The sequence below is a fragment of the Elephas maximus genome, chromosome 16 (assembly GCF_024166365.1).
Source record: "Elephas maximus indicus isolate mEleMax1 chromosome 16, mEleMax1 primary haplotype, whole genome shotgun sequence".
Lineage (NCBI taxonomy): Eukaryota > Metazoa > Chordata > Mammalia > Proboscidea > Elephantidae > Elephas > Elephas maximus.
In genome coordinates this window covers 9,296,067-9,310,323 of record NC_064834.1, presented here as the reverse complement: position 1 = coordinate 9,310,323, position 14,257 = coordinate 9,296,067, and the positions used below count along the sequence as shown (strand labels likewise).

At 42.4% G+C, this 14,257-nt stretch overlaps 1 protein-coding gene across 3 annotated transcripts in view; it reads right to left on the bottom strand.

The window, feature by feature from the left end:
- Window positions 1-14,257, bottom strand: part of DLG5 (discs large MAGUK scaffold protein 5) — a 182,799-nt gene that overhangs the window by 19,726 nt on the left and 148,816 nt on the right. For all 3 annotated transcript variants that reach the window (XM_049855762.1, XM_049855763.1, XM_049855764.1), the window contains exon 23: window positions 1,730-1,876. In XM_049855762.1, coding sequence (XP_049711719.1) covers window positions 1,730-1,876 — 147 coding nt within the window. The remainder of the gene's footprint in view (window positions 1-1,729; window positions 1,877-14,257) is intronic.

The window sequence follows — 14,257 nt, the reverse complement described above, 5'->3', positions numbered from 1 at the left end:
GCCTCATCACTAGTGCTAGTTCTACGGACTCATTTTACAGGGCGTGAAGCCGAAGTTCAGAGGGGATGAAGAGATGGCCCGAAGCAATCATACAACCAGCCAGTGACAGAGCCAAAATCAAGGCCCCAGCCGTCAGCCACACACCTGGGCTGCGTCTCTCCTGCTTATATGGCACTCACTCTCCTCTGTTCTGCTTAACAAAAGTTAGACTTGGCCTCACAGTCCAGGAGCGCAACTTATTCAGCAAATGCTTACTGAGCAGTTACAACAGACCAGGAACTGCGAAGAGATGGCCTCTTGCCATCAAGGAACTTACAATCTAGGAGGGAAAATAAGCTGAGGGAAAAAACGGGGGCAGCAATGGAGACCGAAAAAGGGACCTCAGGCAGAAGCCAGCCTGTGATTAAAATTTTGCTGCAGGGGGAAAAAGATGAGAAGCCCTGAGGGAGCAAGAGAGCAGTGGGATGCAGACCCCAAATTCTTATAAAAAGACCAGACTTAATGGTCTGACTTTGACTAGAAGGACCCCAGAGATCATGGTCCCCAGACCTTCTGTTAGCCCAGGACAGGAACCATTCCCAAAGCCAACTCTTCAGACAGGGATTGGAATGGACTATGGGATAGAAAAATGATACTGGTGAAGACTGGCCTTCTTGGATCAAGCAGACACATGAGACTATGTGGGCAGCTCCTGTCTGGAGAAGAGATGAGAGGTGAGAGGGGGTCAGAAGCAGCCGAATGGACGTGAAAATAGAGTGTAGGGAGGGAATGTGCTTTCTCATTAGAGGGAGAGCAACTAGGAGTATACAGCAAGGTGTATATAAGTTTTTGTATGAGACACTGACTTGGTTTGTAACCTTTCATTTAAAGCAAAATAAAAATTAAAGAAAAAAAAATTTTTGCTGCAGGTACAGTCCAGCGTGACTGGTCCTGGTGCAGAGAGCACAAAGCCGATTGCTTCTGAGCAAGCTGCTCCCCTTGCGGCCCAGAGCACCCTCGCAGCATCCCCTCTGTGCTGTGTGCCCCTGGACACTGACTGTCACCTCGAAGCCCAGAGCTCCGTGAAGGCAAACTGCCCTGTGGGCCCGGCATAGGAGGCCCTTGGATGACCGCTGCTGAGTGAGCTGGTGACAGATCAGGACAGGAGAAGACGAGAACAGAGGGGAAAAAGAAACAGGACGAATAAAGAGGCAATAAGAGAACAAGAGAGAAGACAAAGAAATGGAAGCGGCGGGTAGGGGAAAGCCAGCACAGCCACCCCCACCCAACCCCTGGAGACTGGCCGTGTCACCTGCAGCATGGACGCCCCCACCCAGCCCCTGGGGGCTGGCCCTGTCACCTGCAGCACAGATGCTGCCTACCCTCCCCATCATGTCACCATCTAGCTGTGCTGATCACACGTGCGTCCTGCGCTCTGTGGCTTATTCTGCATAGCCTTATAGCATGCCTGACCATAAACTATTCCCCAAGCCTTGCCCTTAGGTCTGAGTCCCAAAACCATTGACTCTCTTCCAGGACTAGATGGTGAGTCCCTTGATGGCAAGGGGCCATCTCTTTGCAGTTCCTGGTCTATCAAAGCTGCTCAGTAAACATTTCCTGAAAGAACAGCGCTCTGGACAGTGAGGCCAAGTCTAACAGGCCAAGCAGAACGAAGTTAGGAGAGCAGAAGGATGTGCGTGGCCCTGCCAACCGTGGTGGACAGTGAAGGTGCCAGTGTTCATTTGCTAACCTGGAGCTGGACGTGCTCTGCTTGGCTGGAGGGGTCCCTGGACTCTCATCCTGCTCCATCAGCGGGTCGATGACAGACGTATGCTCTGGGGTGGTGGTGCCACTGGCCTGCAGAGTGGACTGGTTGCCAGCAGGGTCCAGGTGGGAACTGGAGAGGGGCAGGAGGAGTAAGGTCAGAGCCTCGCCCTCTCCTATAGGAAGCAGGTGTGGGCTGTGGAGGGGACCAGGCCCACATGGCCCTAAAGCCCTGAGGGGAGGCAAATGCCTCATTCACCCACAGGAACCCCCAGTCTGCTCCTCCTGCCTGTCCAGGCCCTACTGTGTCCTCCACCCTGGATCCTCTCAAACGTCTCTGGCCTAATGGAATGATATATTTGAAGAGCTGAAATGAAATGTACCCAGGTTGGCAAAGAAGATGTAAAATGATCTCTATTCACAGGTGATATAATCCTGTTGTTGTTAGGTGTTGTCGAGTCCGTTCTGACTCATACCGACCCTATGTACCACAGAATGAAAAAAAACTGTCAACCAAGAATACTGTGCCACATGAAACTGTCCTTCAAGAATGAAGGTGAAATTAAAAAATTCCCAGACAAACAGAAGCTAAGAGAGCTCATATCAACCAGACCAGGCCAACAAAAAACACTAAAGAGAGTTCTGCAGACGGAAGGGAAAAGACACTAGAAAGTGACTGAAAGCCGCAGGTAAAAAGAATGACCCCTAACAAAGGGAAATGCGTGGACAAGTATGAGGGCCTGTAATAAGGTACTCATGCTTGATAATTCTAAATGTTTTGTCCTTCATGTTTTTAAATAACAAATACATAAAAAGCAAGGATAAAATAATGCTACAGGGCACATGAAATGTAAAGCCGTAATTAGTGATAATAACAACAGGGAGGAATGATATAGATACAGAATTTTTTGTATGTTACTAATGTTTAGTTGGTACCAACTTACCCTAGAATGTTATAAACACAAGCTCTTAAATGTAATATTTATGGTAACCAGTAAGAAAACATATAAAAAATACACACAAAAGGAAATGAGAAGGGAACCAAAGAGGCTCACTACAATAAACCAACAAAACACAAACGCAAGCAGTAGTAAAATGCAAAGACAAAGAAGGCTTAAGACACACAAAAAAGCACATAACAAAATGGCAGAAGTAAGCCACTTATCAGTAACTACAGTGAAGGTAAATGAACTAAAGCTCTACTTAAAAGGCAAAGAATGGCAGAATAGGTTAAAAAAAAAAAAACGAAACCATGATCCAACTATATGCCATTTACAAGAGACACACATTAAATCCAAGGACACAAAGAGGTTGAAAGTGAAAGGAAGGGAAAAAATAGTCAATTCAAAAAAAACTAAAAAGAGAGCTGGGGTGGCAGTCTTAATATCAGACAAAGTAGACTGCAAGACAAAACCTGTTAGAAGAGATAAAGATGGACATTATATAGTGATAAAAGAGTCAATCAAGATTTAACAATCATAAATACATATGCTCCCAATATCAGGACACCTAAATATACAACACACAAAGCAAACACTGATGGAACTGAAGGGAGAAACAGTACTGCAATAGTAGTTGGAGACGTCAATATACCACTTTTAACACTGGACAGAACATCTAGAAAGAAGGTCAACAAGGAAACAGATGACATGAATGAACACTATAAACCAACTAGACTTAACAGACTAGTTAAAAAGTCTGTTTTGGGGTAGAATCCAAAAAACAGGAAGATATATATTTAAATAAATACATTTAGATAAATTTAAAAAGACCGCAATCATGCAAAGTATTTTCTCTAACCACAATGGAGCAAAGCTAGAAAACAATATCATAAAAAAAAAAAAAAAACTGGAAAATACACAAACATGGAAGTTAAACAACACACTATTAAACTACCAATGGGGCAAGGAGGAATTCAAAAGAGAAATCACAAATTTCCTAGAGTCAAATGAAAATGAAAGCACAACATACCAAAATTTATGGGCTGCAGAGAAGGCAGTACTCAGAGGGAAACTTACAGCAATAAATGCCTACACAAAGAAAGAAGAAAGATCTCAAATCAACAGCCTAACTTGACAATTCCAGGAATTAGAAAAAGAAGAGCAACTAAGCCTAAACCTACCAAAAGAAAGGAAATAAGGATCAGAGCAGAAATAAATAAAATAAAAAACAGAAAAATAGAATCATTAAACCAGACACTGGTTCTTTGAAAAGACAAATTGATAAACATTTAGCTACACTGACAAAAGACACAAATAAGCAAAATAAAAACGAAAGCAGGGTCATTACAACTGACCCAACAGAAATAAAGAGAATTATGAACAACTGCATGGCCACAAACTGGATAACCTAAATGAAATGGACGAATTCTTGGAAGCACACAACCTACCCAGAATGACACAAAAGGAAACAGACCCATAGCAAGAGATAGAATCAGTGATCAAAAACTTCTCAACAAAAAATATCCTGGACCAGACAGCTACACTGGGGAAATCCAACAAACATTGAGAGAAGTATTGACACCAATACTGTTTAAACTCTTCCAGAAGAAAGGAAAAGAAGGAATACTCACTAATTCATTCTATGAAGCAAACATAACCCTGATGCCAAAACCAGACAAAGTCATCATGCAAAAAGAAAATTACAGGCCAATATCTCTTATTAATATACATGCAAAAATCCTAGAACAGAATCCGACAGCATATTAAAAGAGTCATACACCAAGACCAGGAGGGATTTATTCCAGTAATGCAGAGTGGTTCAACATTAGAAAATCAATCAACATAAAACACCACAACAAGAGAACAAAGGAAGATCACATGACCATCCTAGGTATGAAGAAAAACCATCTGATAAAATCCAACACCCTTTCTTGATGAAAAACCTAAAGAAGATTGCAATAGAAAGGAAATCCCTCAATATGTGTCAGGGCATACATGAAAAGCCAACAGTTGATATTATACTTAAAGAGAAAGACTAAGAGTTTCCCCCTTGAAATCAGGAACAAGACAAGGGTGCCCGCTCTCACCGCTTCTAATGCTGTGTTAGAAATCAGCCAGAGCAAAAAGACAAGAAAAAACAAATAAAATGTACCCAGGTTGGCAAAGAAGATGTAAAATGATCTCTATTCACAGGTGATATAATCCTGTTGTTGTTAGGTGTTGTCGAGTCCGTTCTGACTCAAACCGACCCTATGCACCACAGAACGAAACACTGCCTGGTCCTGCATGTGCTCACAATGATCGTTATGCTTGAGCCCATTGTCACAGCCACTGTGTCAATCCAACTCTTTGAGGGTCTTCCTCTTTTCCGCTGACCCCGTACTTCAACAAGCATGATGTCCTTCTCCAGGGACTGATCCTTTTTGACAACATGTGCAAACTATGTAAGATGCAGTCTCGCCATCCTTGCTTCTAAGGAACACTCTGGTTGTACTTCTTCCAAGACAGACTTGCACTTTACTTTAGCAGTCCATGGTATACTCAACATTCTTCGCCAACACCACAATTCAAAGGCGTCAATTCTTCTTCCCTCTTCCTTATTCATTGTCCAGCTTTTGCATGCATATGATGCGATTGAAAACACCATGGCTTGGATCAGGCGCAAACCCTGGTGGGGTAGGGGTTAAGAGCTACAGTTGCTAACCAAAAGACTGGCAGTTTGAATCCATCAGGCGCTCGCTGGAAACCATAAGAGGCAGTTCTACTCTGTCCCATAGGGTGGCTGAGTTGGAATCGACGGCAACAGGTTTGGTTTTGGTTTGGGTCAGGGGTACCTTGGTTTTCAGGGTGACATCTTCACTTTTCAACACTTTAAAGAGGTCCTTTGCAGATTCGCCCAATGCAATCCATTATTTGCTTTCTTGACTGCCATTTCCATGATTATTGGTTGTGTATTCAAGTAAAATTAACTCCTTAACAATGTCAATCTTCTCTGTTTATCGTGACGTTGTTCATTGGTCCAGCTGTGAGGATTTTTGTTTTCTTTATGTTGAGGTGTAATTCATACTGAAGGCTGTGGTCTTCCATCTTTATCAGTAAGTGCTTCAAGTCCTCTTCACTTTCAGCAAGCAAGTTTGCATCATCTGCATAATGCAAGTTGTTTAATGAGTCTTCCTCCAATTCTGACAACCCACTCTTCTTCATATAGTCCATCTTCTCAGATTACTTGCTCAGCATACAGACTGAATAGGTATGGTAAAAGGATACAACCCTGATGCACACCTTTCCTGACTTTAAACCACGCAGTATCCCCTTATTCTGTCCAAACGACTGCCTTTTGATCTATGTACAGGTTCCTCATGAGCACAATTGTCTGGAATTCCCTTTCTTCGCAATGTTATCCATAATTTGCTATGATCCACACAGTCCAATGTCTTTGCATAGTCAATAAAACACAGGTAAACATCTTTCTCATATTCTCTGTTTTTGGCCAGGATCCATCTGACATCAGCAATGATAACCCTGGTTCCATATCCTCTTCTGAATCCGACCTGAATTTCTAGCACTTCCCTGTCAATATGCTGCTGCAGCCACTTTTGAATGATCTTTGGCAAAATTTTACTTCCATGTGATATTAATGATATTATTCGCTAACTTCTGCATTTGGTTGCATTCCTTTTCTTGGGGAGAGGTATAAATATGGATCTCTTCCAGTCGACTGGCCAGGTAGCTGCCTTCCATATTTCTTTGCATAGATGAGTGAGCACCTCCAGCACTGCATCCGTTTGTAGAAACACCTCAATTGATACTCCCTGAATTCCTGGGGCCTTGTTTTTCACCAATGCCTTCAGTACAGCTTGGACTTCTTCCTTCAGTACCATCAGTTCCTGATCATATGCTACCTCTTGAAATGGCGGAACGTCGACCAATTCTTTTTGGTATAATGACTCTGTGTATTCCTTCCATCTTCTTTTGATGCTTTCTGAATCGCTTAATATTTTCCCCATAGAATCCTTCAAAATCCCAACTTGAGGCTTGAATTTTCAGTTCTTTCAGCTTGAGAAATGCCGAGTACGTTCTTCCTTTTTGTTTTTTTTTCTATCTCTAGCTCTTTGCACATGTCATTATGATACTTCACTTTGTCTTCTTGAGCCACCCTTTGAAATCTTCTTTTCAGTTCTTTTACTTCATCATTTTTTCCTTTTGCTTTAGCTGCTCGACGTCCCAGAGCAAGTTTCAGAGTCTCTTCTGACATCCATTTTGGACTTTTGTTTCCTGTTTTTCTAATGACCTCTTGCTTTCTTCACATATGATATCCTTGATGTCATTCCACAACTGGTCTGATCTTTGGTTGATAGTGTTCAATGCATCAAATCTGTTCTTGAGATGGTCTCTAAATTCAGGTGGGATATACTCAAGGTCGTACTTTGGGTCTCATAGACTCGTTCTAATTTTTTTCGGTTTCAACTTAACTTGCATATGAGAAATTAATCGTCTGTTCCACAGTCGGCCTGTAGCCTTGTTCTGACTGATATTGAGCTTTTCCATCGTCTCTTTCCACTGATAGAGTCGATATGATTTCCTGTGTATTCCATCTGGCGAGGTCCATGTGTATAGTTGCCATTTATGCTGATGAGAAAAGGCATTTGCAATGAAGAAGTCATTGGTCTTGCAAAAGTCTATCATGCAATTTCTGGCCATGTTTCTATCACCAAGGCCATATTTTGTAACAACTTGAGCCTTCTTCTTTGTTACCAACTTTCGCATTCCAATCACTAGTAATTATCAGTGCATCCTGACTGCCTGTCTGATCAATTTCAGACTGCATAAGTTGGTAAAAATCTTCAATTTCTTCATCTTTGGCCTTAGTGGTTGGTGTGTAAATTTGAATAACAATTGTATTAACTAGTTTTCCTTGTAGATCTATACGATTGTCGGATTCAAAATGGCCAATACCAGTCCAGTTCAGCTCACTAATGCCTAGGATATTGATGTTTATGCATTTCATTTCATTTTTGAAGATTTCTAATTTTTCTAGATTCACACTTCATACATTCCACGTTATGATTATCAGTGGATGTCTGCAGCTGTTTCTTCTCATTTTGAGTTGTGCCACATCAGCAAATGAAGGTCCTGAAAGCTTGACTCCATCCATGTCATTAAGGTCGACTCTACTTTGAGGAGGCAACTCTTCCCCTGTCATCTTTTGAATGCCTTCCAACCTGAGGGGCTCATCTTCCAGCACTATATCAGACAATGTTCCATTGCCATTCACATGGTTTTCACTGGCAAATTTTTTTCAGAAGAATCCTTCTTCCTAGTCTGTCTTAGCCTGGAAGCTCAGCTGAAACCTGTCCGCCATGGGTGATCCTGCTAGCATCTGAATATCTGAATACCAGTGGCATAGCTTTCAGCCTCACAGCAACGCACAAGCCCCCACAGTAAGACAAACTGACAGACACATGGGGGGAATATGATCCTATATATACAAAATCCCCGAAGAGTCCACGAGAAAACTTCCAGTGCTAACAGAGGAATTTAGCAAAGTTGCAGGGTACACGATCAACAAACAAAAATCAGTCGGGTTTCTATACATCAGCAAATGAGATAAGCGAAAGGGGAGTTAGGGAAAAATTCCACTCAGAGAATAAAATACCTACAATGAAAACTATAAAACATTGCTGAAACAGATTGAAGAAGACTTTAGAAAATGAAAAGATGTTCCATCTTCATGGAACATCTTTAATATTGTCAAGATGTCAATACTATCTAAAGCAGTATATATACCCAATGTATTCCCAATCAAAATTTCAACAGCCTTCTTTACAGAAAAAGAAAAAAAAAAATCCTAAATTTTATATGGAATAGCAAGAGGCCTAAATAGCTAAAGTAATGTTGAAAGAGTGGAATACAGTAAGAGGACTCATACTTCCTAATTTTAAAACATACTATACAGCTACACAGCCCTGGTAGTGAAGTAGCCAAGAGCTCGGCTGCTAACAAAAAGGTGAGCAGAGAGGCGGAGCCAAGATGGCAGAGTAGTCAGATGTTTCTGGTGATCCCTTACAACAAAGACCCAAAAAACCAAGTGAAACAATTATACATGTGACAAGCTAGGAGCCCTGAACATCAAAGACAAAGTTAGAAAATGGACTGAGTGGCAGGGGGAGGGAGAGATGGTTCAGAAGCGATGAGGAGTTGCTGGGCCTGACTCCATGGGAATCCTCAGGCACAATCCCCTGGAGCAACCACGGCAGGGCTGGTGGTAGTGTTCTGGACACGGTTTCCTCAGCGAGAGACAGTAAGCTGCACAGCCTACTCACATTTCCGGAACCAGAAAAGGATAGCATTCTCAGCAAAAGCTAAGTACTTGTGCTTATTTTACCATGCCTCCAGCCCCCAAACCAGCTTCAGTGGCTGTCGATTTCCCTGGGCCTGAGAGAGGTCCTGCTGCACGCCCTGAGTCATTCTGCTGCCCTTCGAGAAGGGCTAAATTCACAACTGGGGGAAAAGATAATCTGCTAGCTCCACTAAGCTGGGCAGCTCAGGAGAGAAGTGGCTCCTGTCCAGGTACAAACGGTCCATGGACTTCAAATAACTTTCACCCCTGCATGGACCTGTGTGGGCCCATTTCAGGAAAATAGGCCCTGTTGGCAGACCTCAATTGTTTCAGCAGTATGGTGGAGAGGTGGGTTTTTGATGTTTGACGCCACTTTGCCTATTAAACATGGTCCTCACCTACCCACATCAGGGGTCTAAGGACTGATGGCTGTACCCACATCACCTAGCCACCTGTGACAGGGGTCCAAGGATAAGTGGTACCTCCCAGTCCTTACAACCAAAAGCATTGGGTGCCCACAGTCCATCTGCAGAACCCACCCACCTGTGTGCTCTAGGCAACAGGGCCGCACTTTCCTCACATTCAGATGGTTGTCAGCCCCTGCCTTGTTCAGAGCATGACCCCCTGCTGCAACCAGATACCTGTGCCTACACCAATCATACCTGCCCCTCTAAAACTGTAGGACAGAGCCTGTACAACACACTTGATGACCAACTACCTGGACACCTAAGCTGAATCCACAGAAGAAAAGTGAATGGGCTCCTAAGCTCATATCCCTGGTAACAGCTCTAGCCATCTGGTAACAGAATGTTAGAGCTTAAAAGGTGAAAATAATCAAGCTAGCTCACTCAAGCAGCCTATTTGGGTATATCAAAACAAAACAAAGCAAGAAGCTAGGATATAATAAGCAAACATAAAATAAATTAATAGAAGAACTTACAGATGGCTCGGAGACAACAGTCAAAATCAAATCACATAAAGAAGCAGACCATGATCACTTCAACAAGCTCTCAAAACAGAGAATCAAGGAATCTTCTCTATGAAGGTGTTTTCCTGGAATTACCACATGTAGCATACAAAAGATTAATATACAGAGCTCTTCAAGACACCAGGAATGAAATCAGGCAAAATGTAGAACAAGCCAAGGAACACACAGATAAAGCAGTTGAAGAAATTAAAAAGGTTATTCAAGAACATAATGAAAAATTTAACAGGCTGCAAGAATCCATGGAGAGACAGCAATCAGAAATTCAGATTAACAATAATATATCAGAATTAGACAACTCAGTAGAAAGTCAGAAGAGCAGAACTTAGGGAATGAAAGGCAGAATTAGTGAGACTAAAGATAAAACACTTTGTACTAATACATTCGAAGAAAAATCAGATAAAAGAATTTTAAAAAATGAAGAAACCAAAAGGTCAGCAGTTTGAATCCACCAGCCCCTCCTTGGAAACCCCACAGGGCAGTTCTACTCTGTCCTATAGGGTCACTATGAGTCAGAATCAACTCTGGCAACAGGTCTGGTTTTGGTATATAGCTACTGTAATCAAAACAGCCTGGTACTGGTATAACAATAGACACACACACAATGGAACAGAATTGAGAGTCCAGAAATGAACCCACACATGTATGGTCAATTGATTTTTGACAAGGGGCTAAAGTCCGTTCAATGGGGAAAGAAGAGTCTCTTCAATAACTGGTGCTGGGAAAACTGGATTTCCACATGCAGAAAAACTAAACAGGATCCATGCCTCACACCATACACAAAAACAAATTCAAAATGGATTAAGGACCTAAACGTACAAGCTAAAACCATAATTTTTTAATTATTGTACTTTAGATGAAGGTTTACAGAACAAACTAGCTTCTCAGTAAACAATACACGTATTGTTTTATTACACTGGTTAACAACCCCACGTGTCAACACTCCCTTTTCGACCTTGGGTTCCCTATTATCAGATTTCCTGTCCCCTCCTGCCTTCTAGTCCTTCGCCATGGGCTGGTGTGCCTCTTTAGTCTCATTTTGTTTTATAGGCCTGTCTAATCTTTGGATTAAGGGTGAACTTCACCCTTCATTATTACTGAGCTGAAAGGGTGTCCAGGGACAATACTCTTGGGGTTTCTCCAGTCTCTGTCAGGCCAGCAAGTCTGGTCTTTTTTTGTGACTCAGAATTTTGTTCTACTCAGGGAACAGTTTAAACAGAGAAGAAAATATTCTTTGATGGTTACAAGGGTGGGGAGGTAGGGAGGGAGATAAGTATTCACTAACTAGATAGGCGACAAGAACGATTTTAGACAACACACAATACAGGAGAGGTCGGCACAACTGGGCTAAACCAAAAGCAAAGTTTCCTGAATAAACCGAATGCTTCGAAGGCCAGAGTGGCAGGGGCTGGCGTCTGGGGACCATGGCTTAAGGCAACATCTAGGTCAACTGGCATAATAAAATCTATTAAGAAAACATTCTGCATCCGACTTTGGTGAGTGGCATCTGGGGTATTAAATGCTAGCAAATGGCCATCTAAGATGTATCAGTTGTTCTCAACCCACCTGGAGCAAACGAGAATGAAGAACACCAAAGACACAAGGTAATTATGAGCCCAAGAGACAGAAAGGGCCACATAAATCAGAGACTACATCAGCCGGACACCAGAAGAACTAGATGGTGCCTGGCTATAACCGATGACTGTCCTGACAGGGAACACAACAGAGAGCCCTTGAGGGACCAGGAGAGCAGTGGGATGCAGACCTCAAATCCTCATAAAAAGACCAGACTTATTGGTCTGAGACTAGAAGGACACTGGAGGTCATGGTCCCCAGACCTTCTGTTAGGCCAAGACTGGAACCATTCCCAAAGCCAACTCTTCAGACAGGGATTGGACTGGACTATAAGATAGAAAATGATACTGGTGAGGAGTGTGCTTCTTGGCTCAAGTAAACACATGAGTCTATGTGGGCAGCTCCTGTCTGGAGGGGAGATGAGAAGGCAGAGGTGGACAGAGCTGACTGAATGGACAAAGGAATACAGGGTGGAGAGAAGGAGTGTGCTGTCTCATTAGGGGGGAGCAACTAGGAGTATACAGCAAGGTGTAGATAAATTTTTGTATGAGAGACTGACTTGATTGTAAACCTCCACTTAAAGCACAATAAAAATAAAAAATAAGAATTTTGTTCTACATTTTTCTCCAGCTCTGTCCGGGACCCTCTATTGTGATCCCTGTCAGAGTAGTCAGTGGTGGTAGCCGGGCACCATCTAGTTGTGCTGAACTCTGTCTGGTGGAGGCCATGGTTGTTGTGGTCCATTAGTCCTCTGGACTAATCTTTCCCTTGTGTCTTTAGTTTTCTTCATTCTCCCTTGCTCCCAAAGGGTAAAACCAGTGGAGTATCTTAAATGGCTGCTCACAGCCTTTTAAGACCCCAGACACTATTCACCAAAGTAGAATATAAAACATTTTCTTTACAAACCATGTTATGCCAACTGAGCTAGATATTCCCTGAGACCATGGTCCCCACAGCCCTCAGCCCAGTAATTCAGTCCCTCAGGGAGTTTGGACGTGTCTATGGAGCTTCCATGACCTTGCCTTGGACAAGCTGTGCTGGCTTCCCCAGTACTCTGTACTGTCTTACCCTTTACCAAGGTTACCGCTTATTTATTGTCTATTTAGTGTTTTTCCATCCCCACCTCTCCCCTCCCTAGTAACAGTCAAAGATTGTTTCTTTTTGTCTGCAAACCTATTCATGAGTTTTTATAGTAGTGGTCTCATACAGTATTTGCCCTTTTGTGATTGACAGATTTCACTCAGCGTAACGCCCTCCAGATTCATCCATGTTGTGAGATGCTTCACAGACTCATCGTTGTTCTTTATTGCTACGTAATACTCCATCGTGTGTAAGTACCACAGGGTGTTTACCCATTCATCTGTTGATGGGCATCTAGGTTGCTTCCGTCTTTTTGCTATTGTGAACAATGCTGCAATGAACATGGGTGTGCATATGTCTATTCGTGTGACAGCTCTTATTTCTCTAGGATATATTCCTAGGAGTGGGATTGCTGGATCATAAGGTATTTCTATTTCTAGCTTTCCAAGGAAGCGCCATATCGTTTTCCAAAATGGTTGTACAATTTTGCATTCCCATCAGCAGTGCGTAAGGATTCCAATATCCCTGAAACCTCTCCAACATTTGTTATTTTCTGTTTTTTTTTGATTTGTCCTAGTAATGTTAGGGTGAGATGGTATCTCATAGTGGTTTGGATGTGCATTTCTCTAATGGCTAGTGATCGAGAGCATTTCCTCATGTGTCTTAAGACACTTGAATGTCTTCTTTGGTGAGTTCTGTTCATTTTCTTTGCTCAATTTTAATCGGATTGTCTTTTTGTTGTAGAGGTGTTGGATTTTCCTGTAGATTTTAGAGATTTGACCTTTGTCAGATTTGTAGTAGCCTAAAAGTTTTTCCCAGTCTGTAGGTTCTCATTTTACCCTTTTGGTGAAGTCTTTTGATGAGCATAAGTGTTTAATTTTTAGAAGATTCCAGTTATATAACTTATCTTCTGGAGTTTGTGTGTTGCTAGTTATGAAAACCATAATTTTCTCAGAAAAAATGCAGGGGCAATACTCTCAGACCTAGCTTTTAACAATGGATTATCTAATAACAAAAGCACAAACAGCAAAAGACTAAACAAATGGGACCTCATAAAAATGAAATAATTTTGTTCATCAAAAGATGACCAAAAAAGTGAAAAGATAAGCTACCAACTGGGAGAGTATCTTCGGAAACCATACAGCCGATACCATGGATTGAATTGTGTCCCCCCAAAATATGTGTCAACTTGGTTAGGCCATGATTCCCCGTATTGTGTGGTTGTCCTCCATTTTGTGACTGTAATTTTATGTTAAAGAGAATTAGGGTGAGATTGTAACACCCTTACTAAGGTCACATCCCTAATCCAATGTAAGGGAGTTTCCCTGGAATGTAGCCTGCACCACCTTTTATAAGAGATAAAAGGAAAGGGAAGCAAGCAGAGAGGGGGGACTTCCTACCATCGAGAAAGCAGTGAGGGTGCAGAGCACGTCCTTTGGACCCAGGGTTCCTGTATGGAGAAGCTCCTCGTCTAGGGGAAGATTGATGACAAGGACCTTCCCCTAGAGCTGACAGAGACAGAAAGTCTTCCCCTGGAGCTGATGCCCTGAAATTGGACTTCTGGCCTACCAGACTGTGAGAAAATAAATCTGT